Source organism: Hippocampus zosterae, chromosome 7, assembly GCF_025434085.1.
Source record: "Hippocampus zosterae strain Florida chromosome 7, ASM2543408v3, whole genome shotgun sequence".
NCBI lineage: Eukaryota > Metazoa > Chordata > Actinopteri > Syngnathiformes > Syngnathidae > Hippocampus > Hippocampus zosterae.
In genome coordinates, this window is record NC_067457.1 from 24482926 (window position 1) to 24509222 (window position 26297).

The 26297-nt window shown below is 53.7% G+C and overlaps 6 protein-coding genes across 9 annotated transcripts; 1 reads left to right on the top strand and 5 right to left on the bottom strand.

The window, feature by feature from the left end:
• Positions 1 to 289: 289 nt before the first annotated feature.
• On the bottom strand, positions 290 to 2156 carry ntaq1 (N-terminal glutamine amidase 1). The gene is made up of 6 exons (XM_052071879.1): positions 2006 to 2156; positions 1151 to 1250; positions 1008 to 1058; positions 747 to 895; positions 555 to 679; positions 290 to 470 (listed from the first exon to the last, which is right to left on the bottom strand). The coding sequence occupies exons 1-6, from the start codon at positions 2062 to 2064 to the stop codon at positions 361 to 363; spliced, it is 594 nt and encodes a 197-aa protein (XP_051927839.1). The 5' UTR covers positions 2065 to 2156; the 3' UTR covers positions 290 to 360.
• Positions 2157 to 2808: 652 nt separating this feature from the next.
• bop1 (BOP1 ribosomal biogenesis factor) lies at positions 2809 to 6933 on the bottom strand. Its single transcript, XM_052069920.1, has 16 exons — positions 6761 to 6933; positions 6145 to 6312; positions 5999 to 6070; positions 5625 to 5779; positions 5445 to 5562; positions 5260 to 5361; positions 4977 to 5189; positions 4748 to 4909; positions 4554 to 4634; positions 4380 to 4449; positions 4108 to 4240; positions 3817 to 4000; positions 3453 to 3744; positions 3290 to 3374; positions 3104 to 3211; positions 2809 to 3031 (listed from the first exon to the last, which is right to left on the bottom strand). Exons 1-16 carry the CDS (start codon positions 6872 to 6874, stop codon positions 2878 to 2880), a joined length of 2211 nt encoding a protein of 736 aa, XP_051925880.1. The 5' UTR covers positions 6875 to 6933; the 3' UTR covers positions 2809 to 2877.
• Positions 6934 to 7650: 717 nt separating this feature from the next.
• glmp (glycosylated lysosomal membrane protein) lies at positions 7651 to 10047 on the bottom strand. Its single transcript, XM_052069940.1, has 7 exons — positions 9925 to 10047; positions 9343 to 9507; positions 9168 to 9266; positions 8889 to 9044; positions 8512 to 8730; positions 8144 to 8430; positions 7651 to 7955 (listed from the first exon to the last, which is right to left on the bottom strand). The coding sequence occupies exons 1-7, from the start codon at positions 10003 to 10005 to the stop codon at positions 7781 to 7783; spliced, it is 1182 nt and encodes a 393-aa protein (XP_051925900.1). The 5' UTR covers positions 10006 to 10047; the 3' UTR covers positions 7651 to 7780.
• Positions 10048 to 10297: 250 nt separating this feature from the next.
• On the bottom strand, positions 10298 to 14574 carry cct3 (chaperonin containing TCP1, subunit 3 (gamma)). The gene is made up of 14 exons (XM_052069935.1): positions 14414 to 14574; positions 13611 to 13672; positions 13461 to 13511; positions 13324 to 13386; positions 13136 to 13232; positions 12301 to 12418; positions 12046 to 12232; positions 11820 to 11969; positions 11578 to 11710; positions 11427 to 11508; positions 11177 to 11357; positions 10852 to 11097; positions 10504 to 10635; positions 10298 to 10425 (listed from the first exon to the last, which is right to left on the bottom strand). Exons 1-14 carry the CDS (start codon positions 14439 to 14441, stop codon positions 10333 to 10335), a joined length of 1623 nt encoding a protein of 540 aa, XP_051925895.1. The 5' UTR covers positions 14442 to 14574; the 3' UTR covers positions 10298 to 10332.
• A 534-nt stretch (positions 14575 to 15108) lies between these two features.
• LOC127603582 (protein disulfide-isomerase A3-like) lies at positions 15109 to 18631 on the bottom strand. The gene is made up of 13 exons (XM_052069937.1): positions 18217 to 18631; positions 17770 to 17848; positions 17580 to 17697; positions 17398 to 17505; positions 17192 to 17321; positions 16979 to 17092; positions 16469 to 16594; positions 16214 to 16396; positions 16037 to 16145; positions 15829 to 15957; positions 15664 to 15743; positions 15538 to 15595; positions 15109 to 15466 (listed from the first exon to the last, which is right to left on the bottom strand). The coding sequence occupies exons 1-13, from the start codon at positions 18378 to 18380 to the stop codon at positions 15389 to 15391; spliced, it is 1476 nt and encodes a 491-aa protein (XP_051925897.1). The 5' UTR covers positions 18381 to 18631; the 3' UTR covers positions 15109 to 15388.
• Positions 18632 to 18989: 358 nt separating this feature from the next.
• Positions 18990 to 24409, top strand: LOC127603569 (GON-4-like protein). 4 transcript variants are annotated; one of them, XM_052069912.1, is made up of 21 exons: positions 18990 to 19522; positions 19685 to 19815; positions 19881 to 20098; positions 20170 to 20244; positions 20319 to 20369; positions 20458 to 20511; positions 20597 to 20692; positions 20757 to 20840; positions 20902 to 21265; positions 21375 to 21476; positions 21553 to 21593; positions 21659 to 21964; positions 22039 to 22125; positions 22313 to 22511; positions 22600 to 22750; positions 22865 to 23012; positions 23078 to 23194; positions 23270 to 23635; positions 23718 to 23887; positions 23952 to 24054; positions 24121 to 24409. In XM_052069912.1, exons 2-21 carry the CDS (start codon positions 19704 to 19706, stop codon positions 24250 to 24252), a joined length of 2976 nt encoding a protein of 991 aa, XP_051925872.1. In that variant the 5' UTR covers positions 18990 to 19522; positions 19685 to 19703; the 3' UTR covers positions 24253 to 24409. The 4 variants fall into 4 exon arrangements, 3 of the variants coding, with proteins under 3 accessions (XP_051925872.1, XP_051925874.1, XP_051925873.1); XM_052069914.1 differs by having other exon boundaries at positions 19884 to 20098; XR_007963101.1 differs by having other exon boundaries at positions 18990 to 19815; positions 23270 to 23649; positions 24121 to 24222.
• Positions 24410 to 26297: the final 1888 nt, after the last annotated feature.

Here is a 26297-nt window from a genome sequence, read left to right on the forward strand (position 1 = left end):
AAAAGACACACATACCTGCACTGGAACCAGAAGTCATTACTTTTGTTTTGTTTTGCCAAATTTAGCACATTAAAACATGACATTGATCATGAAAGTACTGTCGTTGTACTTTTTTTTTCGGGCGTCGCGGTAATACGCTTCCATACATTTAATATTTTGCTTCCATTTTTTGTGGTTCAGATTCGATTTCATCTCACCTCTACTCTTGGCTGTTTGTTTTAACTTTGTCTATCTGACAGCCAAGTAATTGTGATGTTGCAAGTCAAGTGAAGAATATGAAACAGATGACTTTTTATTGTCAAGAAACATTTAGTAATAGCATTCAAAGACAGACACACACGCATACTCTGAAAATGGCGGTTATGTCGCGTCTTTGGTGTATTGCCGCAGGAAGTGGTCCAAAGTCAAAATGCGGCCCCATCCACGGGAGGGCTCCATGCAGATGAAGTCATCCAGGTTCATGTGAGAGTCTGGGTTAAGAAAAAGTTGACAACAGATGTCACCGAGAGGTCGCCGGCCGGCTCAGCGTGCGGCTTCTACACATGAACTTTGACCTGCGGTGGAGATTGGGGGGTAGGCCGGGGGGGGCATCTTCCAGGACCCATCGGCATTCTTCATGTGTGAACGGTCCGAGGCAAAGTTCAACAGGAAGCAGTCGGCAGGGACCACACGCAACTTCCTGCGCGACATTGACAATGTCATCAAGGAGCGTTCCTGCCAAAAGTCAGAAGATCGTCCGTCGCTACCTGTGGTACGCAGGCTGGATGCTGCGGTCGCTGCGCAGGGCACGCGTAGCGTAAAGCTTCAGGGTGCAGGGAAACGGCAGGACAGAGTCTAGGTCGTAAACTGTGGCCTCGGAACCAGCCGGAACGTGAAGTAGAACCACGTGATAATCCTGCATAGACGTCAAGCCGCCACAGCTGACACAGGTGACTGCGGCCGGCCCGCGGACCTGGTCCGTGTGGACTAGGTCCTAACTAACGTCAGGTCACCTGGCATCGTCTTACCCAAATCACGGGCTGCTCTCCGCTTGCTGACTTCTGTTTCCACAGAGGAACCTGATGGCAAAAGATGCCCAGTGACTGAATTGTGAAGACAAAGACTTTCACGTCACACTTTCAACAACGTGTCAGCCGGCCGGTGAGCTCACCGTTCTGTTGTCGTTCGAGATGAACACCACAAAGAGTTCTTGGAGAGGCGCGCTTCTCTCCTTATGGACTGATTCGCAAAGCTTCCACACATTTTCTTCACTGCAAACAAAATGACGCACCGGCAAAAGTAGTCAATTACCTCTTTATCTAGTGTCTTTGAAATGTAGAGATGAGGATTTCGCCGGGGTTTTTTTTGGGGGGGGGTTCCCCCCCTCTCCTGGGGCTTGATAAATGCACATTGTGGCTGTGAAAGTAACGGTCTGACTCAAGGCACGCACCATTTCTGCATTTGGGCTACGGAGGCCCGCTAACTTCCGGTCGCTCATCAAACTAATAGCGATAACGTCGAACACAAAGATACAGTACTCACAAGCTGTTGAAATGACGTCAATGTAGCCTGAATGACGCATTACCTTATTCTTTACTCCAGCTATCCAAAAGCGTATCCCGTTTTCATCAGGCATTTGCTGTCTGGCGGTACACGCAGGTCCGTGTGAAAATAAAGACTTGCGCGACCTTGTTTACAGGGCACAAAAGATGACCAGAAAATAAAACACAAAATCTCTCGTCACCTTCTACGGTGCGCATGCCACAAGCTGATGAAAACAAAGAAAGACGAGTAATAATCAAATCGTGATCCTGACAAACATCTTACTGAACTGGGACCTACGCCGAAAGATCGTACGCTTCCGTATTTTGCTAAGCAAACACGTCACACGTGCTTCAATTCGCAAATGGTGACGGACTCACACTCGGTTCGGTGTAGAAGAACAATCGACAGAAACTTAAAAACATTTGATTCGTGGCCCTTTATGAAACGTAGGCGAACAATGCCAAAGAGATTTGTTCTTTACCAGTAGCAGCTGCTGTACGCACACTCGTCGTGCGCTGGCGTGATTCTGCTTTCCGTCATTTTGGACCAACACAACACTTTGGCTTTTTTTCTTTCAACATAAAATCTGACTCCTGTCAATTACTCCAGACGTGAACGAATACAGGTCTGTATTGCTGTAAATGTAAAACAATAAATGTGTATGCTTTCACTTGCACGTAATTTCAAATATACTTTTCCTCTCGAGGAGATGCGGGTGATGAAAGAGCTTTTAAGTTGAAGAGTCGTCTGGCGGAAGCTGTTTTTATCCCCCTTCCATCTAAAGCTTATTTGTGTCATTTTCGGTGCACGTTCATGGGATGAAAGAACGCGGATTTCTATACATCTGTGGGCAGTTCCAACATTTTTCCGTCAAGGCTTGGTTTTCGAGCTGCAACGCGTCATCAACTTTTGAACGAAATCAAAACTACACAGATGTTCTACAGCCATCATCATCGTCAATAAAAAAAATATACCGAGTGCCCCAAGTACCGCCATAATGAGCAAAGGGGAAAATATAGTACTATAGTAGACCTACGTGTTGAAAAAAATAATGTTACAAGGCCATTATAACGCTGCACCGTAAGCCTAGGGAAATTGGACACAATAAAAATAAAACTTAAGCGTACTTGGGCAATAATTTATTTGACCATCGCTGCTCTCTCTGCCGTATATACTGTATGTCCGAATGTCAAATGTATGATTGAAGGCGCCGTGATTGAGTGGGAAGCATTTGCACTGCGATGGGCAAGGATCGAGATGAGTGGAAAAGAGAAAACGAACCAAAAAAAAAAAATACATTTATTCGAAAAGCAATATTGCACACCAATCAATGACTGACAGGTGGGCGGGCCCCTAGGTGAAGAGGCGGATGGTGGAATCCGCACCGGATGAAAAGACCCAAGGCTGTGTGGGGTGAAAGGTCACATCCAGTACACCCAGCTCATGAATGACCATGTGACCTTTCAGAACCTTCACTGGAACAATGAGCGGGTTCTGCAGCAAGTCACTGAAGGAAGAAGAATGGCCGCGTTAGCGTGCGCGTGTCAATCTTTGTGCGAGTGAACGTGGGCGCGATTACTTGTAAACGGTCCCATGGCAGACGATGACGGAGCCGTCATCGGACGCTGAGGCGAAGAGCGGGTAAAGTCTGTGATAGGCGACGGCCCTCACCGCTTTCTTATGGTGCCTGTAGATGGGAAGCGGCGCCGCCGTGAGAGCGAGCAGGGAAGCGCGGGCACGCGCGGGCGCGCAAGATGCTACCTACCGAAGCATCCTGTAAGGCTTGGTGGAGAGGTCCAGGTCAAACCAGCCGAGTCGGCAGTCGTAGCTTCCGCAAATCACGTGATCGCCTGCGAGCGAGCGAGCGAGAGAAAGCTATCAAATATCGCGCGGCAACTCAGCGGCACGCAAGATACGAGGCGACACACCTCCGGGGTGGACGGCCATGCTGGAAATCCATTTGGAGTTGGCCTGCAGTTTCTTGGTCATCTCCTGCTTCACCAGATTGTAAACGCGGACGTTGCGCTGCGTGGCCACAAAGAAGTAGGGCCGGATGGGGTGGAAGGACACGCACTGAACCAGGCCTTTGTTGCGCCTGAAGGGATTCTGGCTCCGTCTTGTACTCAGCTGGTGGATGAACACCTGCTGATGGCTGGAGTGATCCGGCATGACCGCGGCCAGGTAGTCCCCTTTGGCGTGCCACGTTAGCTGCTTGACGGCCTACGGGAAGCCATGGGTGTCAAAAGGATTCCACAAAACGGCGCTGGCGTTTCACCGGATCGAGCGTCGCACTTTGGGATGGCGGATTTTCAGGCGCAAGCCCTGGCGGTGCTCCTCGCCTTCCACGTCGCACCAGCTCACTGGCCCCGTGGCCTCCGCCGACTCGGCCTCCTGGTACGCGGCGAGCAGACGTTCCGAGGACAAAAGCACCTGGCGTTCGGCCAGCGACGGCGATACGATCAATACCAGGGAGTCCCTGCGGAGAGAGCGAACGGGTCTGGGTTTCAAAAAGAGCCATTTTGCCAAGGGGGGGGGGGGGCGCGTTGCCGGGCTGCCCGGCGGAGGGGGGGGGCGTGTCCTTACAGGGCGACGGCCACGAGACACACGCTCGGGTTGGGGTTCCAGCGCACGCACTTTACGGCTCCACCCACTTGGATCACCTTGACGCAGCGAGAGGAACTAACCTCCCAGAAGCGGACCGAGCTGTCGTCACTTCCTGAAAGAGGGGCGAGACCTTCTCAGAAGAGCCGCTACAAAAAGTCACTTGGCGTCTCAAGTCTCGAGAAGCCCGTGCGGCAAATCTCAACGATGCTCCTCCCTCTTTTTACGGCAGGTGAGCCCCCTTCCCACCTTACCTGACGCAAGCCACTGCCCCGATGGAGAAACGCTGATGGAGCGAACCAAGCTGCTGTGACCACGATAAACCTGAACACAGGTTGGGCACACCAGTCAGGCTGCGCGTGTGCTTAACGGAAGCGTCGAAAATGCTCAGACACAAATGGCGTCAACGTCCGTCAACGCTTGCGTACCAATGACTGCGTAGTGGGGAAGGGCTGCAGGTCTTTTGGTTTAGGAAGCTTCGGAATGAGATCCTCCGGATCAACGTTGACCTTGCGGAAAAGACGACGCGAGCGTTAGCGGGCGACGCGAGCGTTAGCGGGCGACGCGAGCGTTAGCGGGCGGCTCGGCCGCTACCGGCGGCGCGTAAGGGGGGCGTGTTTACCCTCATCTTCCTCTGGCGGGGGCACAGGTAAAGGTCCAGGCAGCGCTCGAATCTCTCATGGATGAAACGAGGAAAGGCCGGAACCTGTCGGAGGCTGGAGAACTTGACGGGAACGAAGGGCAATTTCCTGTCGGCCGGGTCCTGCTGCTCCCACAAGGCGCGCTGCGGACGAGGTCGGGCGGAGTTGTGACGCGAGCCTTGCGGCGGCCGGAGCGCCGGGCGGACGTACCTCCTCTTCGGTGAACAGGTATTCCGGCGGGGGGTTGTAGGACTCGTGGTGGCCGGGCAGGGGGATCTTGGGGGCGGGCAGGTGCATCCTGTGTTGGGCCGCGAGAGAAGAGTCCTCGTTGCTCCAAAGGTCGTAGAAGCGGCCGCTAGCCTCGTCCCGCACGCGGCGAGGCTTGATCCAGCCCATCTTTATGGCGTGGACCAGCTTGGAGACCTGAAGGCAGAGAGCAGGCGTCGTCGTGGTGGTGCCGTCGGACGGGTCTCCGAGCGCAAGTCCGGGTTACCTTGTCCTTCTCAATGAGCGATGGGATGAAGCTTCGCTTGTCGGCCGGCCTGTTGGTGACGGGATGAAGCATCACGTCTTTGGTGAAGAAGTCCACTGAAGGCTGAGGGGCACGAGGGCACGCGTTAGCTAGGCAAACCCAAAGGGGCGGGGCGGTCAGGGGAAGGACAGCTGCCGGCGCCTTACCTGGAACTCGTCAAAGTTGACGTCTCCGAACTGTCCTCTCTGCAGGCGCTTCACCAGCTCCACCTGCTCGTCAGACAGCACGATGTCGCTTCCCGTCTGCTTGTCGTGAACCGTCCTCCTGCGAGCGAGCCGTACGTTAGCGTCGCCCGCGGCTCCGAAGCTCCGAGGCCAATGTCTCACCAGTAGTCGGGGTTCTCCATTTTATCCAAGAACTGCTCCAGTTCGTCCTTGCTTCTGATGGGCTTGTAGATCTTCTTTCCATCCAAATTGTAGCCGATGTGAGGGAAGTCTTTGTACCACTCCATGGGAATGTTCCCCACGGTGTTCCTGATGTCCTGCCCGTGACCAACAGAGTAGCTATCTTAGTCAACGCTTCCCGTGGATTCTTGCCCAAGACCGTAAGCAGGCTGTCACTAGAGCGCTTTGAACGCTGCTCCGGCACACTTGGCTCAGCGGCCCTTCATCCCGATACAAAGCGCGCTCGGCTTCAACCTCGATATTGATTCAACAAACCATTTCTGGTGTTTTTGGAAGGCATTCGGAAAATATCTCACTTCTTCGTCCGATGAGTCGAGGTCATACTCTTCTTCTTTCTTTTCGCAGCCTCCGTCGTCCCGGAAGTCATCCTGCACGTCGGCGCGCAAAAGAAGTGACGAATAGCCACGGGAGATGCAGTGAGGAGAACGACGACCAATGCTACCTGCTCCACTTTATCATCTTCATCCTTGTCCGAGCCATCATCACCCTCATCCTTCTCCTCTTCACTGTCACCGTCACTCCCCGAATCCTCGAGTCCTGAAAAAACACTCTCGGCACTCTCCGACTCTTCACCGTCTTCCTCTTTGTCACAAATGTGGATGCTGAAGCTCTGGAATATGTCCAACGTAAAAAGCACAGTACAATTACGGGATCATCGTCACCTACGCGGTTGCTGCACAAATTCAACATATCTCCCGCCCCCCCCCTCATGAATACTTTGGGAAGAAGTTGTAATGCGCAGAATGCATATCGTGAGCTTAACAGCTTCTGACTGTGAATATGTTCCGCAAAGGCTTGTCGTAAACCTTGTGTGGAGACTTATTCTCTTTTTTTTAGTTTTTAATTTGGACGTACAGTATTTATTTTCCTTCCCAGCTTTTCAAGTGGACTCCAGTGGAGCTGGGCCGGTACTGAAATGGAGCCACCCTCGACCGAGCCGCTCCGAATGAGCACCGACTGAAGCCTTTGGTTGACTTTTCCGATTCCTATGCTAACGGGTATCCCGCCTGCTAGCTAGACCAGTTCCAGTTGCGGTTCGGGCTGCGTTGGTTCCTCACCTCGTCGTCGTACTCGCCGTCGTCGGCGACCCGCTTAGTTTTGTCCGTCTTCTTTGGGGTCCTTTGTGGAACTTTCGTGGCGTCCACGTTGTCGCTCATCCGCGTGTCCTCCATCGCACTCGAGGAGAACCAGTCAGGAAACCAATCATTCAAAACTTTATTCACACCACATCGGCGGACAATGACAACACACAGAGATTGCGTCACAGCCTCTCCGCCCACTCGGTGGCGGTGTTGGGGTCTCCATTGAACAGGCACGAGTTATCCCCCGTTTTTCTTTTAAACAATGGAAATTGCAAAAGGGGAAACGGGTCCATAGCTGATCTTTGACCATGTGTTTGTCTCACACAACTCGGGAAACCAAGTACGACCGTACTTCGTTTTCATCGAGTTTGTTTTGCCTTTAAACGAAGACCTTCTTCTTCGGCGTAATCCTGCTCTTCTTCTTTCGTTTTCTTCTTCGGTCGTTCCCGTTCAATGGAGACGACATCGCTGCCTTCTAGCGGACGGAGGCGGGATGGCCTTTCAACACGTGAATGCTATTCTGTGGTGTGGGAATCGCTTGAAACGGCGTGACTTTTCGTGCGAGCCGACGCATAAAAACACACTGGACACTCCACAAGCAGAATTGAATAGACTATTTACAAATGATAAGTCATGGGAATTGTCAACAACGTTAAAGAAAGAAAAAAAAGAGAAAAAGTGAAAATCTCGAAAGTATGTGTGGATCTGAAAAAAAAAAAACGTAATAATCACAAATACATTCCCAAATCTGAACGCCATGAAAATCGCGGATGTACTTCTGAGAATTTATTTTGTCAATTCAGGTCAGCAGCAGTCACTAGCATTCAGCCAGCCCCTCGGCATGTTTGGCACTGGACGGTCATGACTTGTTTTTCGGGATCAACATGATCATTTTGTTTAAAAAAATTGGTCAGTGGAAGATCAGAGGAAACCATAAAATCAATAAAAGATAACTATAAAAGAGTCTCCGGGATATGATGTGCTGTCCGGCAGCCATCAGTTGATGGGCTCGTAGCCGCTTGCCGAGGACACCGATCTCTTACGTAGGCACACGTAGACGCCGCCCACCAGCAGGATGATGAGCGGAGCGCCAAGACCGACTGCCATGATTGCCGCCACCAGCGGGGAGAAGGTGTCTGAGGGGGGGAGGCCGACGCCGACCAAAGCCGTCCTGCCAGACAACAATAGAACAAAAACAGATTCATTTAGCACGAGCTCCCTCACGGCACAATTGAAGGTGTCGACTGAAAAGTCCATTAAAAAATACCGACAAAGTGTTTTGATAAGTTTGATAGAAAAGTTGTCGCAAAATAAGACAAGCACCATTGAAAGGATAAAAGCAAGTAGAGCAGAACCAACCAGCTCAGGAACTTGGTGGCATCGTAGAAAGGTTCCCCGGCCATGCCGAAGCTGATGTTGAGTCCGAAGACGCCGTCCGGCTCGTCACCCTCGGTGGCGAAGAAGGCCAGCGCCAGACCGCCGGCCTCCGCCAAAGCCCCGCCGCTCTGGCGTCGCGGCTCCGTGTGACGGCACGGTGACGCGTCCTCCAGAGCCGGCGGAGAATGCCGGTAGGCTACCTGCTTCCACAGGACGAAGCCGCATCCGTCGCACGAGCTCTCGTTCGTTCCTGACGTCCACTCGGATACCTGAGCGGACAGAGGTTAACGCTTGGTGACAGTCCTGACTATGGAACCACAGATCCGCCCCCCACCCCAAAGATGGTCTACCTTGAAGATGGATGGCGTGAACTCGTCGTCGATGGAGCGGTGTACCCTAACGGTGTTCAGGGGATAGACTCCGCCCACCGAATGCAGCTCCAAAAGGAAGCGTGACCGCTGCGACCTCGGCAACAGGCCGTTCAGCTGCACGGCCACCTGGGAGGAGTTGGCCGTATGGAGGAGGCGGGGCCATATCTCGTCACGCCCCTCCCCATCAAACACAGAGAGCTGCCGAGCAACACAAATGCAACGCTTTGATGACATTATCAGTCTAGGAACGTTTGCTAATGCGGCGACGACGTTTGCAATTCTTCACTTTTAATATAAGGTGAGATAAGAAAACCTTTATTTGTCTCACAATGGAGAAATTAAATGGAGAAACCTACGTGCAGACAAATGGAACCCTGGGCCACGGCGCCACACAGTCGGGCCGCCGCCCCGGACAGCTCCATCGCCGACCACGTGATGTTCCGCAGCTCGTAGGGCGGGAAAAGCTCATCGGGCATGTCGGCCGTGTTGTTGACGTCATCATATTCCAACAGCTGACACATACGAGTGGACACACACACACAAAGAACACGTTATCACAACTACACAGTGCAGTCTTGACTTGCGAGGCCTCGTGGAGGAAGACGAGTGAGAACGCAACCGGTGCGGATACTAACCCGGCTGAAGACGAGCGCCGTGCTGGACACGATGCTGCTCACCGGCTCCACCCGCAGGCTGCCGCTGGCATTGCGGCTTAAGAAGCGCTCCCAGTCCACCTGAGAAGACGGCCAACATGTTGGAGCGCTTCCAAAAGCAATCGTGATGTCGCCACGCGGGAGGCGTAGGTCGTACCGAGACGTAGGAGGATGTGACCCTGGTGTGGACCAGAAGGAGCGTGGGAGCCCCCTGGCTGCAGAACAGGAAGTGCAGGGTGTCATTGTCGCCCAGCGCTCTCACGTGCAGAAGGTCGCCTCCGGCGTGCGGGGCGGGCGCGCCCGGGTTCAGCTCCACCGACAGCTGGCGACATGTTCACAATCCACGGTTACCATTGACCCCGCAGCCCCGCAGCCGGCCGATGACGCCATCGCGGGCCACATTCGTCGTCAACTCAACAGGCAATCGATAGCGTCACCAGCCAGCAGTTCTTTCGTCACTCACATCACGTGACAAGTTTCTCGGAATCAACCGCCCCGAAAAGACGCTCCAGTTCGTTCAAGTACATACCAAACATTGTCGTGATTGAAGCAGATTTTTTTTTAAATTTTCGATTGTATCGAGACAAAATGTTGACGCGGTTGCAAGCCGAAAATATTGTTTTCGATTCGATCAGGACAAAATGTTGACGCATTAAAAGCCGAAAACATTGTTTTCGATTCGATCAGGACAAAATGTTGACGCATTAAAAGCCGCGTCGTGTTCGAGAACTCGACTTACATGTCTGGTGAACGAAGCCGCCCCCGAGGAACAAAACGCCGAAGAAAACAAGGCGGCGCACAGAAGCCACGCGGCCGCCATCTCTGTTGTGCCTTGTCACGTGTGTTACCGAGGTCAGCTGACTGCACAAGCCACGCCCCCAGGAAGCCCCTCGCTTGTCACGTGAGCTGCGTTCACGTCGTTGTGACTTTCGTCGAAGAGGGAAGATGCGCGCGAGGACAGTAACGAGCCCAAGCTCAGAATGACCCGTTTCACCGTACATTCAGGCACACCAAACTGCACTTAAGTCAAAGTTTGAAACCCTGGCATCACGCCTAAATAATCGATTGCCCCCCCCCCCAACAACAACAGATTCCAAGAAATAAAGCTGGGCTTTGATTGGGAACTTTATTGAGTGACCAGTGGAATTTACTCCGCGCCGGGTCCTCCGGTGGCCTGTTCCTTGTCTTTCTTCTTGTGACCGGACACGATGTCATCGATGCGCAGCAACAAGATGGCCGTCTGCAGAGAAACGAGGGTGAGAATGGTGCGGGGTGAAAGACGAGCGCTCGGGGCCGCCCCGGTCCGGCCGGCTCTCACCTCCACGGCCGTCTTGTACGTCTGCGCCTTGACGGCCAGGGGCTCGCAGATGCCGGTGGCAGCCATGTCGCACAGAGAACCCGTCTCGCCGTCCACGCCCCACGTGGTGCCGTCCTGCGCATTGTGCTTGGCCTGTATTGCCGGCACACAGACACGCCCGTCAAATACACAAAAGGCAAGATGACATGAGCTTGCATTTTCAGTTCTCTTCATTTGTTTTGGAGAAACCAAGAAAAAAAATAAATGAACGGGCACAATATTTTTGATTTTTTTTTTTTTAAGGAGCGGCTCCGCTTTGTGGGGGCAGTGAGCGAGTCGAGTTTATTCAAGGGGGTGAGGCGTCCGTACCCTAAGCGAGGTGAGCACGCGAATGGTGGAGGCGCCGCAGTTTTGGATGAGCGTGCGCGGGATGACCTCCAGCGCCTGGGCCACGGCACGGTAGGGCCACTGCTCCACACCCACCAGGGCGCGCGAGCGCTCCATCAAGCGCTTGGACACGGCCATCTCCACGGCGCCCCCTCCGGGCAGCAGTGAAGGCTCCAGCATCACGTTGCGGCAAACCTGCATGGCGTCCTGAAGGTTGCGCTCCACCTCCTGCAAAACGAGGCGTCGCGTTTGAAAAGCGGCAGAGTCCGAGCGCGCGCGTCACGGCGAGGGGGGCGGCGGCGCTCACCGCCAGGATCTCCTTGCTGGCTCCCCTGAGCAAGACGGTGCAGGCTTTGGGTTCCTTGCACTCGGTGATGAAGGTGAAGTACTCGTCGCCGATCTTCTTGACCTCAAAGAGCCCCGCCCCCAGACCCACGTCGTCCTCGCGCAGCTCGTCGGTGCGGCTGACGATGCGCGCGCCACACGCCCTGAGGTGACGACACGGCGGTGACTCGGGGTGGCCGCGCTCCGGCGCTCGCGACGTCGGGGCGCGCTACCTGGCAATGCGGTTGTTGTCCGTCTTGCGGACGCGGCGCACGGCGCTGATGTTGGCCTTCATCAGGTAGTGCTGAGCCAGGTCTAAAGGGGGCGGAGTCAGAAGGTCAGCCTCCAAGAGAGACCGCGCGTCCGGCTCCGTTGCGCACCCACCTGAGATTCCTTTCTCGGTGAAGACGAGGTCGGGCTTGACTCTGATGACGTCCTCACACATCTGCTGGATGTGCTCCTCCTCCATCTGCAGGATCCTGGCAAAGTCCTCCTCCTTGCTGATCTCGATGTCGGTCTGCAGAAGCGACAGAAAATTAACGCCGCATTAATTCTGGTCGTGACCGCGAACTTGCTCGGGCTGCTCATTCCACTGTAGGAATCCCCCCCCCCCCCCCGACGCTGACCTGGCTCTCGCCCTTCTTGTACTCCAACGAGCAGTCGAGCAGGACGATGCGGGGCTCCTTGATGAGGCGGCGCATGCGCGGGTGCGTCACGTCCTTGTTGACCATCACGCCTCTCAGCACGCACGAGTCTTCGATGATGCCGCCGGGAACCTGCGGCGCAGCCGACAAGAGACGGTGGGAAGGTGTGGCCCGCGGACGCCGCGCCCGCCGCCGACGCGTTACCTACCTTCTCTACTTTGGCATACTTCTTGATGTCGATCTCCTTGCGGCCGTTGTCCTCCATCTCCACGGTAAGCACGGCGTCCAGCGCCATGCCGCACGCCAGCTCCGACCAGCGGCTCAGAACTTTGGTGTTGATGGCCGAGTGTACGATCTTCAGCATGGAGGCGCGGTCCGCCGTGTCGACGGGGACGCTGGGGAGGGGGGCGGGGGCAAGCCATTAGCTCATGACACCAAAGCCGAGCCCGCCCGGGCGTCCTACCTGATCTCCTTCAAGGTTTCTAACATGTCGTCCAAGGCTCGCCTGTAAGCGGCGATGACGACGGTGGGATGCATCTGCTGCTCCAGGAACTGCTCGGCCACCGACAGCATCTCGCCGGCTTGCCCGCAAAACAGAGAACGTCGGCAGACTTTGATAAACCGGCACCTCTACTTACAAAATTGATTGATTCTGGAAGAAATCTCTTCACTAATTTTTTTTCTTCCCCAAAGTAGACACACGTTCCCCATGTGAATGTCCCAAACATGGTAGACGTTCCTCTTAGATGATGGGATGCCAGGATGATACTCAAGTAGAGCCAATGGCAGAGCAGCTAAAAGTATGTTGCGTTCAGGAAACTCGGCGCTGCGAGTATCATTCCAGACTATTTTTTACCTTTCGTATCTTGAAACTTCTTTCGGCACAAGTTTCCTAACTTGAACATTTTGTATGAAGAGACGTCCGTAAGTAGAGGTGCACCGCAATATCACAAGATCAACCTCACGATGCTATCGTCACCATATTGGGGGGGTTGGTCAGCTCAGGGGCATGATAGGATACTCAAGCCAATTTATCGACTGCAATCACGGGTACGAACTCGGTTCAGCGCCACAAAAGAAAAAAGACGCAATTTCTTTTTTTCCTAGAATGACTGCAACCAAGTGTAAATCGCCCGTTAAGATGTTCTCACGGTTCTCTCTCGGTCCAAGTTCAAACCTTCTCAAGCAAAATACAGATTACAGTGTGATGATTGTTTACGTTATTTGATAACAAAACAAAGGTTAAAATCTGTCTTGACCTGTTAAGTTCCTCGAAGACGCACGCGCGCGCACCTCACCCAAGATGATGACAGATGTGGTTCCGTCTCCTACTTCTTCATCCTGCGTGCGGCTGATCTCAATCATGGATTTCGCCGCGGGATGCTGCACCTGGATCTGGCGCCACGCAGACGCAGTCACAATACAAATGGCAACAGCTGCAACGCGTGCCGACGCCCCCCCCCCCCCCCCAGGCGGGCATGCTTACCTCTCGCAGGATCGCATTTCCGTCGTTGGTCATGACGATTCCCCCGGTGGGATCCAGCAGCATCTGCGAACGCACGCGACCGTCTTAGTGCCGCCAGCCTCGGGGGTCGCTCGCCGAGCGGTCGGCGGATAACTCACTTTCATCATGGCCCGGGGGCCCAGACACGTCCTGATGACATCGGCGATGGTCTGAGATTCGTGACGATACATTGACATTCGTCAAGTTGCGGGTCGAACCTCTAATGCGCACAGTCAGAAAAAGACACAAACAAACAAAAAGATCCTTACCTTGGCTGCGTTGATGTTTCCTGTCTGGACTTTACGCCCAGATTCTCTCTTTATGTTCTGGTCTGGAGACAAATGAAGTCATCAAGTCATTCTTTGCATTTGGAAAGGACTTTGGCGAACATCCTCTTAAGAGCTTGGAGAACTTGGCTGACCATTTAAGCACATAGAGGGGGCGGTGGGGGGGGGGGGGGGGGCGGAAGCGATGTTGGGCTGCTAGTCTAGCGAGTCTGCGTTTAGATTGGAGCTTGTCCTCCTATCTGGCCCACCAAGATGGCGGCCAGACAGTAAGTGTCACGTGACCGAGTAGCACCCGAAAGTGATTTGAAACAACCCCCAAATGGTGGTGATTTGAAGGCTTCCCGCTCATCATCGTTGTTTTCCCTAGGCGCGTTGTGGGAGCGGAGAATCTCTCCTCCCGACACAGCTTGGCAAAAGGGGACCAAGTGCACGCAAACACGCCAAAGGCGTCAACGCCGAGCATAGCCAAAATGTGGGCGAGTGACGTAGGAGGATACCCGCGGATGCTAACACGTTCGAATGACAGCTAGCAAGGGTGTGGTCACGGCAAACACTAGGTCCCCGAAGAAGCACCGAAGAGGGAATAAACCTTCAGGACTCCTGGAAATGGACCAAGCCGCAGGCGGACCGCGAAGCAGCGGGATGGATATGCAAACGCGGCTAACGGCTAGCTAGCTCCCACGTGCCAGGTCGCTTTGTGCTGCGGGCCGCTGGGTCTCAGCCAATGCCTATAATAAAAGTCCCGTAACACAGAGGAAGCGGTTCCAAATGCGTCGTCTACTCACTGAGAACGAGAACCTGCTGGCCGAACATCTTGAAAGAAGACAAAGGCCGGATGATGAAGAAGAACTAGGAAGCGCGCAGACCGGCTCAACGCGACTCGAAGCTTCCAGGACTCAACAAGTGGGAAGGGCTTGTAACATGGGGCGGGAGGAACAAAAGTGAGCGACGGCAGTTTCAACCAATAGACGCAATCGAAATGCCAAGACGACACGCTGTATACCCCGCCTGCCGACGACGCATTTGGAACCGCTGATAGGAACCCGTGCCGGGTAACCCACATGCCGAACTGACGGCCATCTTGGAAGGGACAACAATCCCATCAAAGCTAGTGCATGGCGATTGAAAGTCTGGACATTCCCATTTTCACGAGGTTTATTTTTGGGACAACGCCAAATCTCGTTATCAATACGAACCATTTTTAAAAGTATTGTGCAATTTTCCTTGTTATTTCAATGATCTTGCCTCCGATCCACCGACGCCTTTGCCCTTCCTAGCTCCCAGTTCAAAAGGCGTTTTTCGGATCTGTCATTTGCGCGACACCTATTTATCAGCATTGTTCCGTATTCCCATTTCCAATATCTGGTTGATTTTGACTGGGCGGGGGACAGCATTCAACATCAAATTTGACTTCCGCATTTAGCAAAACAAAAGGATGCAATTTCTTCTGGTTCAGGTCACGGGTGTAATCCTTTCTCCGTCTAGAAAACTTTTTTTTTTTTATGACCACAATGCCAAACTGGATTAAAAGAAATCACAGATAATCATACAAATAAATACAGATTAACAGAGCAATCAATCAGTGTATCGAAATAAAGCCCTTCCAAACATTTATAAATAAATTGACCAAAAACAGTTAATGATTGTAGGGGAATTTTGGGGGCTTTCCAAAATAGAGAAATCAACCAGCACTCAAGCAAGCAACCAGTCCAATCAATGAATTGACTCGGAGGTATGTGACGGGAGTTAGACGACAGCCGTCAGAGTTCCTGTTTGACGTGGTGTTGGTCGGCCTGCCGTCGCAGGAAGCGCAGGAAGTCTCGGAGCTCTCGCCCGCCCTGCCGCAGATGACAGATGTTGGTCACGCGTGAGCTGGGAGGGGACCAAAATCAAAGCCGCCTGCCCTCACCTGGTATCGGATGGGGTCGGCCTTCTTGCCAGCAGGCGCCAAGTAGATGCTCGGGTAGCTGAGAAGCCAAAGTGTCAGTCAGGTGCGCATTAACACCCGCATTGTGCACGGATCACGCGACCTCACCCTTGGATATCGTAGCCAGCCGGCACGTCGTTGTCTACGGCGTTCATTTTGGCGATGACCACGTTTGCGTCTGCAGACAGCTGAAGGAGGCACAATCAAAGCTCAACAATATGCCACGAGAATGTGATGCCGCTCCGTTCCGCGCTTTAGGTGAAGGGTACCTACCGTCTCTGCCAGTGCAGTGTAAACCGGTTCCAGCTTCTTGCAGCGCGGACATGATGGCGAGTAGAACTGGATCAGGACGTCTTTGTCGGGCTGGTTAACGATGGCGTCGAACGACTCGGCCACCACCACCTGCGTGCGGTGTAACGGCCACCCTCATGAGGTCACTTCCTGCTGCCGCTCGTCACAACCCACTGCTCGCGTCACTCACCTGAACGGCGCCGGCATTTCCGTCCGGTATCGGCTCGGACTTGATGTAACGCTTGAGTTGCCCAGCAAAGTATTGGTCCAGAAACCTCTCCAGCGAGGCGCCATCTCTCCTGGAAAAAACGCACCTCATCTCATCACGTGACCCCCCCCCCCACCCCCATGCCAGCGTGTTACCGACGTGAACTCCTCCCTCATGGTGTACTTGTGACCCGCTTTGGTGCGAACGGTCACCAGGGGAACGTCCGCGCCGTCGGATGCGCCCACGCCAAATTGGTCCTCCAGCTCGGCCCGGAAATCCCTCTGATTGGCCACAGAGAAGAAGAGGCCCCGCCCCGCGTACTTGGACACCACCTTCATTACTCTGGCGACAAGGCGAGCAAATGGGCGGGGCTTGTCCTGACAGCAGTCCGCTATGTGCCTAAGTGCGCGTCACCTGTTCCTCCAGTAGTTGGAGCCCCCGGCGTTGCGTTTGTAGTCCAGGTTGTAAAAGGCAGTCAGGAGGTCACGAGCTCTCAGGCGATCTTTGTTCTCCAAGGTCATGTGAGGACAAAGTCCAAATCTACACACGCATGTAAACAAATGCACAGGAAACTCAACGCCAGTGGTTGGAATGTCATGAAATGAAAATAGTATTTTTCAGGTGCTGTATTTGTCCCTCAATTGTGTTTTTTTTGTTTGTTTTTCTTTTACTCCGAATGTTGACAAACAGATTTGTCAACATTCTATTGCTCACTGATGCAAAAACGTGCCAGGGAGAAGCAAGATATTCCCCATCCGCTGGCTTATTCAGAAGAATTATTTGATACTGTTTTCTTTAAGAATAACTTGGGGGCGAGAATAGGTTGTGTGACCAGCGAGTTAATTAATTATTGAAAAAAAAAATCCTCATTTTTTTTTCCTTTTTTGTTTTCTCTGATAATCGCCCAACCCTCCACACGCTCACATGTGGTCTCGGATGAAGCGTCTCAGAGATGGGATGGACACGAAATCTCGCAAAACGACGACGCTGTCTTCAAACTGATTGGCCAGTCGTGGAGGCCGGAACAACAGGACGCCTCTGGAACACACACACACACACACACACACGCACCCTGTAGCCCGACTTCTGACCCAACGTCAGCGTTGCAGAGTTAAGAGTACAAAGCATAAGACTGACTCTGTTTGGAGTCCGTAGGGGGCAGCCAGCTTCATTCGTGTGGTGTGAGCGAATCGGAACTGATCTCTCAACAGTCCCGCTGCTTTCACAAAGTCAGCCAGACCAGTACTTTCCTCACCTGAAAACACACCTGACACGACACAAGCATGTATCAAAAAGTGTGTGTGGCCAGTGTGGCTTGGTCATGACGGACGGCTTCGTCGTACCCACGACCGAAGCGTCGTGGTGCTGGACGAAGCTCTGCAGTTCTTCTTCGGTCAGCAACATCGCAGAGTCCGGACCCGTTTGCTTCATCATGAACTCAAAGATCCCCTCTGGCGCCCAAAACAACATCAGCCGGCGTCTCATTTTGGCAGCGCTGACGTCACGCGCATAGAAGCGCTCTTACCTGCAGAGCGAGGACCGTCGTAGGAGGCTGAATCCCTCCCGTTCCTGAAGATCTTCAGCGTCGGGTATCCGGACACGCCGAAGCGACTGCACGTGTCCGGCTCAGCTGTGCAGTCCACCTGATGCAAGCATGCACGCGCACAGTCGCGTCAGACAACGGCAAACGCACGCGCGCGCACAGACGACGGTACCTTTGCGAGCTGTACGCTTCCCTTCAGTTTGCCGGCAGCTTCCTCAAACTCCGGAGCTAACTTCTTACAGTGGCCACACCTGAAGGAATGAAGGAAGGAATCCAACACATCCTTCATGCATCTCTATTCAGATGGAGCTTTGCAGAACATTTCATATCAAGTAACAACAACACAACAGGACGCATAACATAAAACATCGACAATGACGCAAGGGGGTGAAACTGAGCTTCCCCTCCTTGACAGACCAGCATCCGCCACTGGTAGGAATGCAGGACGGAAGGAGAGAGAGCGGAAGGAGGGAGCGAAAGGAGGGAGTGAGGCAGGATGGGAAGGAGGTTGAAAATGGGAAGATGGAAGGACAATCCAAACATAGCAGCGGCAGAAGCGGCACTTGTCGGTGACGCGAGCGATTATCGCGCCCCTGTTTGCGGGCGGCGCACGCGTTACCAGGGCGCGTAGAATTTGACCAGCATGGTGTCGTGCTCAGCTGCCAAGTAGTCGAAGTCTGCGTCCCCGAGCACCAGCACGTCACTGCGCGACGATAGCGAGGGCGGAAAAAGGGAGGCGAGCAAAAACGGCACGGCGACGAGAAGGCGAAGGCCGGCTGCCATGGCCGACACCGACGAGGCCAACCGAATTCGAGGGAATTTCGGACCGGCGCGCTAGATGAGCGTCAAGGCTTCAACATTAATCTGTGATTCCGGAAACAACGTTCAGCATAAAAGCTCAGCATTAAATGGAGGGGATCAGTCGACTGTAAAATGACGTAAACATTTGATAGACTGCAGGAAAATAAACAAATCTCTGTCAGACAAAAGGCTAATGAGCAATAAGAACAGACAGTATACCGTCATTAACTTCCGTGATCATTCAAATCCCCTTCGGGTACTTTTATTTTGAAGTCCTGGTAAATGGCCAAACCTTGGCCCGACTGTAATTGATCAATATTCTGTTTTGATGGAATACAAACGTCGCGTGTGGTGTCATGCAATTAGTGAATGATTTCATGATTCACTGCTATTTCCTATGAGTATTTTATTTTATTGAACGCTTCTTCAGGAAGTGGACGACCAAGAGAACGATGAAGCGGCGCGGCGTAATTGTTGGTGCGCTTGGTTGATATGTACGTTGCGACGGTAGGGAGACGCTCTCGTGCGGTAGGTGGCGCAATGCACGTAAACGTTGCTTGTAAGAAGAAGAAGAAGAAGAAGAAAAAGAAGGAGAAGAGCGACAGCAGCAGTGGCACAACGCGGGAACGACTTCCAAGCGGTATTGGAAGTGCTTTCGGGCTACGAACAGTTCCCAGTCAACGGCCGACAACCGGGTCTGCTGGTAGTCGGTTCGCTGCGGCTTTAGGAGCCGCTTTGGGACCCAGTTGGAAGTCGCTCAACAAAACAACAACAGTAGGAGTGGACGAAGAAATGTCATATGTCAGAATTCCACCAGGTGGCAGTCATTGAAAGACGGGAGAGAATAAGATTAAAACACAGCCAAGAGGAAGAAGGCAGACGTTGGCTGCTTGTAGCGACCGAAGCGAAGAAGTCGTATGGGAACGCCGGAGATGCGTTTCTGACGATAGGGTTTGTTTTGGCCACTTGAACGGAGGCTCCGCGCGCGTCGGGACTCTCTTGGTCTGTCACCTTCCGTTCCAAATTCACGCCAGACGCTTGATGCTCAAAGAAGCTAGCCGTGAGCCGATTGAGAAGTAACGGAAGCTAATAGTGCATTCTGCACGTCGCTCTGAAAACTACATGTACGTCTTATCCAACATTCTGGCTAAATGTGGAAATAGAACACCTCGCCAACGTTGTGATGCGTTGAGACCAATGAACATGACGACGAAAAAGAGCATTTTGCTTTGTTGCGATTTGAAGCCGCGAATGTTGAATGAGTGTTATTGCGAACACCAACCCAGCGGCCATCGTTAATCCACGATGAAGTCCGCACACGACCGCGCGAAAGCGGGAGCGCGTGACCTTGCTTCGCAGCCGCACTCCCCCGATCGTGAAGATGCCGACGCGGACGCCGAGCTCATCATCACGACGGGTAAGGCGCCGGTCGCCAAGGCGACTCAATCCTGGCATCTGATTGGCCGGTTCTGCCCGTGTCAGAAGATGAGCACCCCGAGGTCAGCGGGAGGAGAATGCTGAGGAGGAAGCGGAAGAGGCAGACGGAGGAAGACGAAGAAGAAGAGGAGGAGGAGGACAAAGGTGAAGAAGAAGAGCAGCCGAGGGGGGGCTTGGACATCGACCGACAGCTTGACCAATTGCTGGAGAGCAAGTCCAAGCAACACAAGCTGACCAGCGTCAACGTGCGCAACATTATCCACGTGAGTGTGAGCGTGCCAACGCGCATGTGTGCCGGCCAGCCTTTTCCCCAACGCTGACCTTTGCCCCGCAGGAAGTGATCACCAACGAGCACGTGGTGGCGATGATGAAAGCCGCCATCAACCAGACCGAGGCCGTGCCGCCGTTTGTGAGTCGAGGGGTCGTGGGGGCGGATTGGCCGCGTACGAAGCCGAGTGACCCTCTGGGCGTTTGCTTCCGCAGGAGCCCAAGATGACGCGTTCCAAGCTGAAGGAAGTTGTGGAGAAAGGCGTGGTGAGAATTGGCCCGCACGGGCAAAAGTCGCGGACGCCTACCCGCTCGGCCCGTGATGTCATTGCTGTCGCTGCTCACTTCCCGTCAGGCGATCCCAGCGTGGAACATCTCTCCCATCAAGAAGAGCGGAGACATCGGCAAGGTCAAAGCTCAAAGTTGCCCTTTGCGGTTTGCGCGCGTGAGGTCACCGAAAGGTCGCTGAAAGGTCGCCCCATTTGTGCGTTCAGGGTCATCAGTTTGTGGACATCCCCCTCGCCGAGGAAGACTCCTCCGACGAGGAGTATCGTCCTGACGACGAGGACGAGGACGAGACGGCCGAAGATGTGAAGCCTCCATCCGATGAGGTGAGGTGTCGGCGACGTCGCTAACGCCACTCTTTTGCGGCAGACGTTGCACGAGAGCGACTTGGAGAGCGCGGCGTCGCCTGCGAGAGGATCCCGACCCCACGTCAACCGGCGCGGCGCCGGCACGGTAAAAGCACGGCGACGCGCACACGTGAAACACGGCACGCCACGCTTCCTGTCGCCCTCAGACCTCGAGTGCGGAGTCTGGGTCCTCAATGGGTCCGCCCCCGCCGCCGCCCCTGCCTCCGCCGCCGCTGTCCCCTCCCTCCGCCCACGCCGACAGCTTCCTGGAGAAGCTGCACGCCGTGGAGGCCGAGCTGGCCGTGTGCATGGAGCCGTACCGGCCTCTGGAGGACTCGGGCGAGGGCGGCCTGATGGCGTACCGTACGCGCTCAAAGCGTCCCCTTCGAGACGTACCGCTCGGACGCCTGGAGGCGGAGCTACGAGCGCCCGACATCACTCCCGACATGTACGACTGCGGCTCCGCCAACGAGGACAGCAACTGGACCGACTGGTTGCGAGGGCTCATGACCTCCGACGTGGACAACGACGGTCAGACGTCAACGCGGCTGCTAACATGGCAACGCGTGCGTGTGTCAACAACTTGCCATGTGTGTGTGTGTGTGTGTGTGTGTGTGTGTGTGTGTGTGTGTGCGTTCAGAGGAGTGCGATGATGAAGACGATCCAGAGTACAACTTCCTGGCTGACATCGATGAGCCGGACCAGGAGGATTACCGTGACGACAAGGCCGTACGCATCACCAGTCAGTATACGCGCACACACACACACACACACACAAACCGGCCGCACCGTAGTGCAATGACGTTGTTGCTCAACAGAAAAGGAAGTCAATGAACTGATGGAGGAGCTCTTTGAAACGGTGAGACACACCGCATGCACGCTCAACACCCGCACAAAGCAAAGACATCAACGTGTGTGCGTTAGCTGAAAGAGGACCTGAGGGGCCAGGAAGTGGATGATGAAGGCCACGACGAGGAGGAAGAGGAGGAGTCACGGGAGGACACCGGCAGCACCTGTGATGAGCGCCTTGCCGCCCGGCCGTGTCACGCGCTCGACCGAGCGGCGGCGGCGGCGTGCGGCGGGCAGGTGGAGAAGGAGCGATTGGCGGGAGAGCTGCGTACCGTCAAGCAGCAGCTGGCCTTCCCGAGGCCCGTTCAACACGCGGCAAGTGTGCCCACGCTAAGGCTGGACGCACGCCACCGGAGCACGCTCGCGCAGCAAATACAGCAGGTACATTTCATTCCATCAATAGAAGTGATTAGGAAAAACAATCAATGGATGCGTGTGTGTGTGTGCGTGTCCAGCATGTGCAGCTGTTGCTTCAGGTCCACCTTCTCGCGTCGCCCGTGGAAGAACTTCGCAGTGAGGCCGAAACGACGCGACACTTCCTGGTAAGGAGCGAGCGCGGGCGGCCATTTTGAGCTCAAAATCTCCAGCGTGCGATCGCCGAGTCACAAATGACGGACGGCTGCCAATAGCGTCGTCGTCGTCGTCGGCTGCTCGCCGACTCACCCCCCCCCCCCGCCCCCCTGGTCGCCTCGTGTCCCGTGTGACGGCACCGCGTTTCCCGTGTGTCAGTTTGAGCTAGACCTGCTGGCGCAGCGAGGTGAGCTGATGTTGTCGTGCCAACGAGCCCGGATGACGGCGGCGGCGGCGGCGCTGTGCAGTGCCTTCAGGGCCTCCAATCTGCAAGGGGCCCTCAAGCTGCTGGACGAATTGCGGGAGTGCCCCCCAGCCTACGTACACCTCAAACACACGGCGGACTCACGCGGACAAAGTCAGTCACCTTATCCAGTTGGTGGCATTTTACCTTGTGCGCGCTATTTGTGACAAGTGTGTGTGTGGGTGTGTGTGTGTGTTACCAGTGCGGAGTTTTCCAGTGATGCCCGCTGAGCTGGCGTGGATCTTTGCCACACGTCCCGTCTTTCTCTACCCGCAACTTCTGCCGTGTGTCAGCTTGGATCCGGCTCTCTATTGCCCCCGCAGGACGGCGGCATTCACTGCAGCAGAAGACTGGTAAGCACACACACACACAAAGGGCACCAAACACATCAGAACTTTGCAGACAGACATTTGATGAATTTGTCCATGAGTGCGCATGTGTGTGTCTGTGTGTGTGTGCGCGCGCAGCCTGCTTGTCATGGGCCTGCGCAATTTGGAGGGCTCACGCGACCCCACCCGGCTGCTGTGCCAATTGTTGCTGAGTAAAAGTGTCGTTCAGGTGAAACGCAGGATCCTGGAGTGCTGCAGATCAGGAACCCCCGACAATGTTGTCAAGGTAACGCGCGCGCACATGCCATCGCGACGTCTGCTTGAAGGTAAAGCGTGTGTGTGTGTGTGTAGGCATTCCGGTACAGGCGTGTTGTTCCTCGCATGCCGCCGATGTGTGCCCATGTCGCTGCATCGGAGCGGCGTCCCCCAGCAGAGAGAGATGTGCGCCTCTTGCCTCTGTGGCTGGTGGTGAGGCAGCTGAAAATTTGCACTCACGCACGCACACGTCGATATCGTCGGTCAATATTGTCCCGCCCCCTCCAGAGAAGTCTCCCCGTGATCTCCAAGGCCGTTAGCCCCGCCTCTCCACGCCGCTCCTCCGGCGACGAGACTGCACCCGGCCGTCCCCGTGCGCGCTACCCGCCCCACCTCCCGGCCAACCTGCGCTTGCGGCGCGGGGGCTTTGTCCGGCAGTCCGAGCGTGGCCCCCGGCCCCGTTCCTCAGCTTCTCCTGGCCCCGCAACCCCAAATCCTCCCTCTCCTGACTGCCCCGCCCGCTCGGCGGCAGGCGTGCGGGGAATCAAGGAAGCGGAGGTGGACCTTCCTGGTACGGTGGAATCATCGAGGAGCTCCGGAGTGAACGAGGCCAGGATGACAGAAGATGTTGGAACTTCCTGTCATCTGCTCGAGGTACAAAATACGGGGTGAGGCAGGCCCTGCTTCAGACCAAAACCTTTCAGGAACGGCTTTTCATGCGGCACACTTCTCTCAGGAAGTTGACCTCCGCCTACAACGGGAATCCCAGGCGTGCCCTCCAGGGGCAGATGAGCCCGGAAAAACAGGAAGCGATGCGCGCGGCCAAAAGAAAGCGCAGCCGCCGGCCGTGTCCGCTCAAAACGTCTCAACGGGTGTAAATGGAGAAAAAACAGTGGTGTGGACACGGTGAGGGCCCCGCCGACACATCCCGGCACACTTTCCATTTCTTCATGTCCGCATCTCGTCTCAGAGAAGCCGACCGTCTCATCCTGACGGCCTGTCAGCAGCAAGGAGTTCATCGGAAGACATTCAGACGAATCTCCACCCAGTTGGGAACCAAGAGCGCCCGGCAGGTGAGAGGCTAGAGGCGTAGCGGCCGTGCGGGGCGGGGTCACGACCTACCTCCGCTTCTTTTCCAGGTGAGCCTTCGCTACCATGACCTCCTTCGCCTTTTCCGTGTGGCCGCGACATCCGGATCCTCCTCCTCGGTCGTCACCCAGGAACCGGAAGCGGACCCGGGCTTCGTGGCCCAAAAGCACACCGACGACTGATGGCTTGTCGAAAAGTTGAAGGAAGAACTGATGAGGTCATCAAATCCTCCCAATTCATATTGAATGAAATCAAGTCTTGCGTTGAACAAAACGTGTTTTGATGTGGATATGCTGGAATGTTCATCCTCGTGAATAAAGTTTGAACTGCCCAATCATATCCAAGGACAAATGTATGTTTTTGGGACGTGGGAGGAAATGGGAGTACCCGGAGAAAAGCCACACAGGAGGACATGCAAACTCAACTAGCATAAATTCCTGTTTAGATTTTTACATAAAATGTCCCTTTTTACATTTTATTCATGCCAATTTGATTTTTAAATATTTGTTTACGATATGAACCAATATTTATGAACAACACGTCTTTGCAAACAAATGTAAAAGTTTGTATTACGGTAGTTTTATTCTTTTATTTTTCTAATCCAATCATCGCGGTGGTGGGAGGAGCTATGTTGCCAGGACAATGACGTCAATGTTGGTGTCGAGTAACTATAAGGTCAAAATAAAGGCATGTGAATGGAAGATGGTAGTGTGTGTGTGTATGTGTGTGGTGGGAGCGGGGATTGGTTGGGAGGGGGGGGGGGGGGGGTAAACAACAGGTTGCCCTGAAGTACGTGACGTATCCCGAATGACTTTTAAAAATAACACCAGTCTCGGAGGGACTTCGACTCGGCGGAGTGAGGCTTCTTACTCAGCCCGGTAAGGAGACGTCGGACAACAGAATGTTGGGGTCACGGAGAAGCTAGCTGAAGCTTGCTATTTAGCCTAGCACAAGCTAACAGTTTGATTTTGTATCTTTGACCGGTCTTTTGGGGCAATAAAGTTACTTTCGACCGTTCGCCCGCTGCAATGGGAGTCTCTCCACGTAATGGCGCCTTTAAACGGCGACTGGGTGTGCGTTGAAGTGATCTTTTTGAGCTGTTTTGGGGTCTGCCTTTGACACTCGCTTTTTGGCCTTTGAACAAGTGTTACCCAGCTGTGTCCGTTTGGTGACATCACAGCACGATACTTTACTCTTACGTCGCAAAATATTTGCCCTTATGGCATGCAATAAATTTGTTTTCATGTACGTAAACACGCAAAGGTCACGCAGTCGCAGCTGCCAAGGTGACAGGCAAGCGCTTGCAACGACGCCCGTGACGTCACACTAACTCGTTATTTAAAAAAAAGTCAAATCGTCATTAACGCATGTTGGTAAGTTTTATAAGGATCATGTGATATCACAAGCTTTCATATATATATACTTGTAATGTTACAACCTTTCCCCTTATTAACTTTATATATATATATTTTCCACATTGCCACTTTTTTGGTAAATTGTATTTATTCTTGTAACATTCTGACTGTTATAGGACTAATGTAACTTTGAGTGCCCCCCCCCCATGTAACTTTTTTTTTGTGCATCACAACTTGTAAATTATTTATTCTTGTAACATTATGACTTTACTTACCAAGTTCAGAATATTTCTCTTGTAATAGTAGGACTTTTTTTTTTTCCTTGCCAATTTGAGGTGCACCAGGTAGTGGAGGGGCTGTAAACATCCCCGACTGGAAGCTGTCTTTCCAACTGAGCTTTCAGTCTGATGTTTGCCGTCTCCAGCTACTTCCAGCCTCCTCCTCCACGAACGAAGACGACTTTGCCTGTCAAATCCGGGCTCAATTCATGTAAACATCCTACACTCAGCTAGAATCCACTGCAAAAGTGGCTGAGAGAAGGTTGTTTACGTGAGCTGGCTTGGAACTAAGACCACAAGAACCACCAAGAGCAAGTAACACCTCCTTAAAGGCTCGTTTCACACCACTGTGAATGTCATTGTTGTCTCTATGGGTTGATTAAATAAATGGTCTTTTCTGTCATATTTAAGTGTTCACTGATTTTCTTTTATGTCGAAAAACTCATACGTGACCTCTCACCTCCCTGAAACGTGCCTGGAAGTTGAGTGGCATTCATCATCCGGTTTCTCAGGGCATTGTTCAGTCATCAGCATGAGATGTGGCCAAAGGACATCCACGCCTATATCTTTCTGTGACTCTTCCAGTCTCTCGGA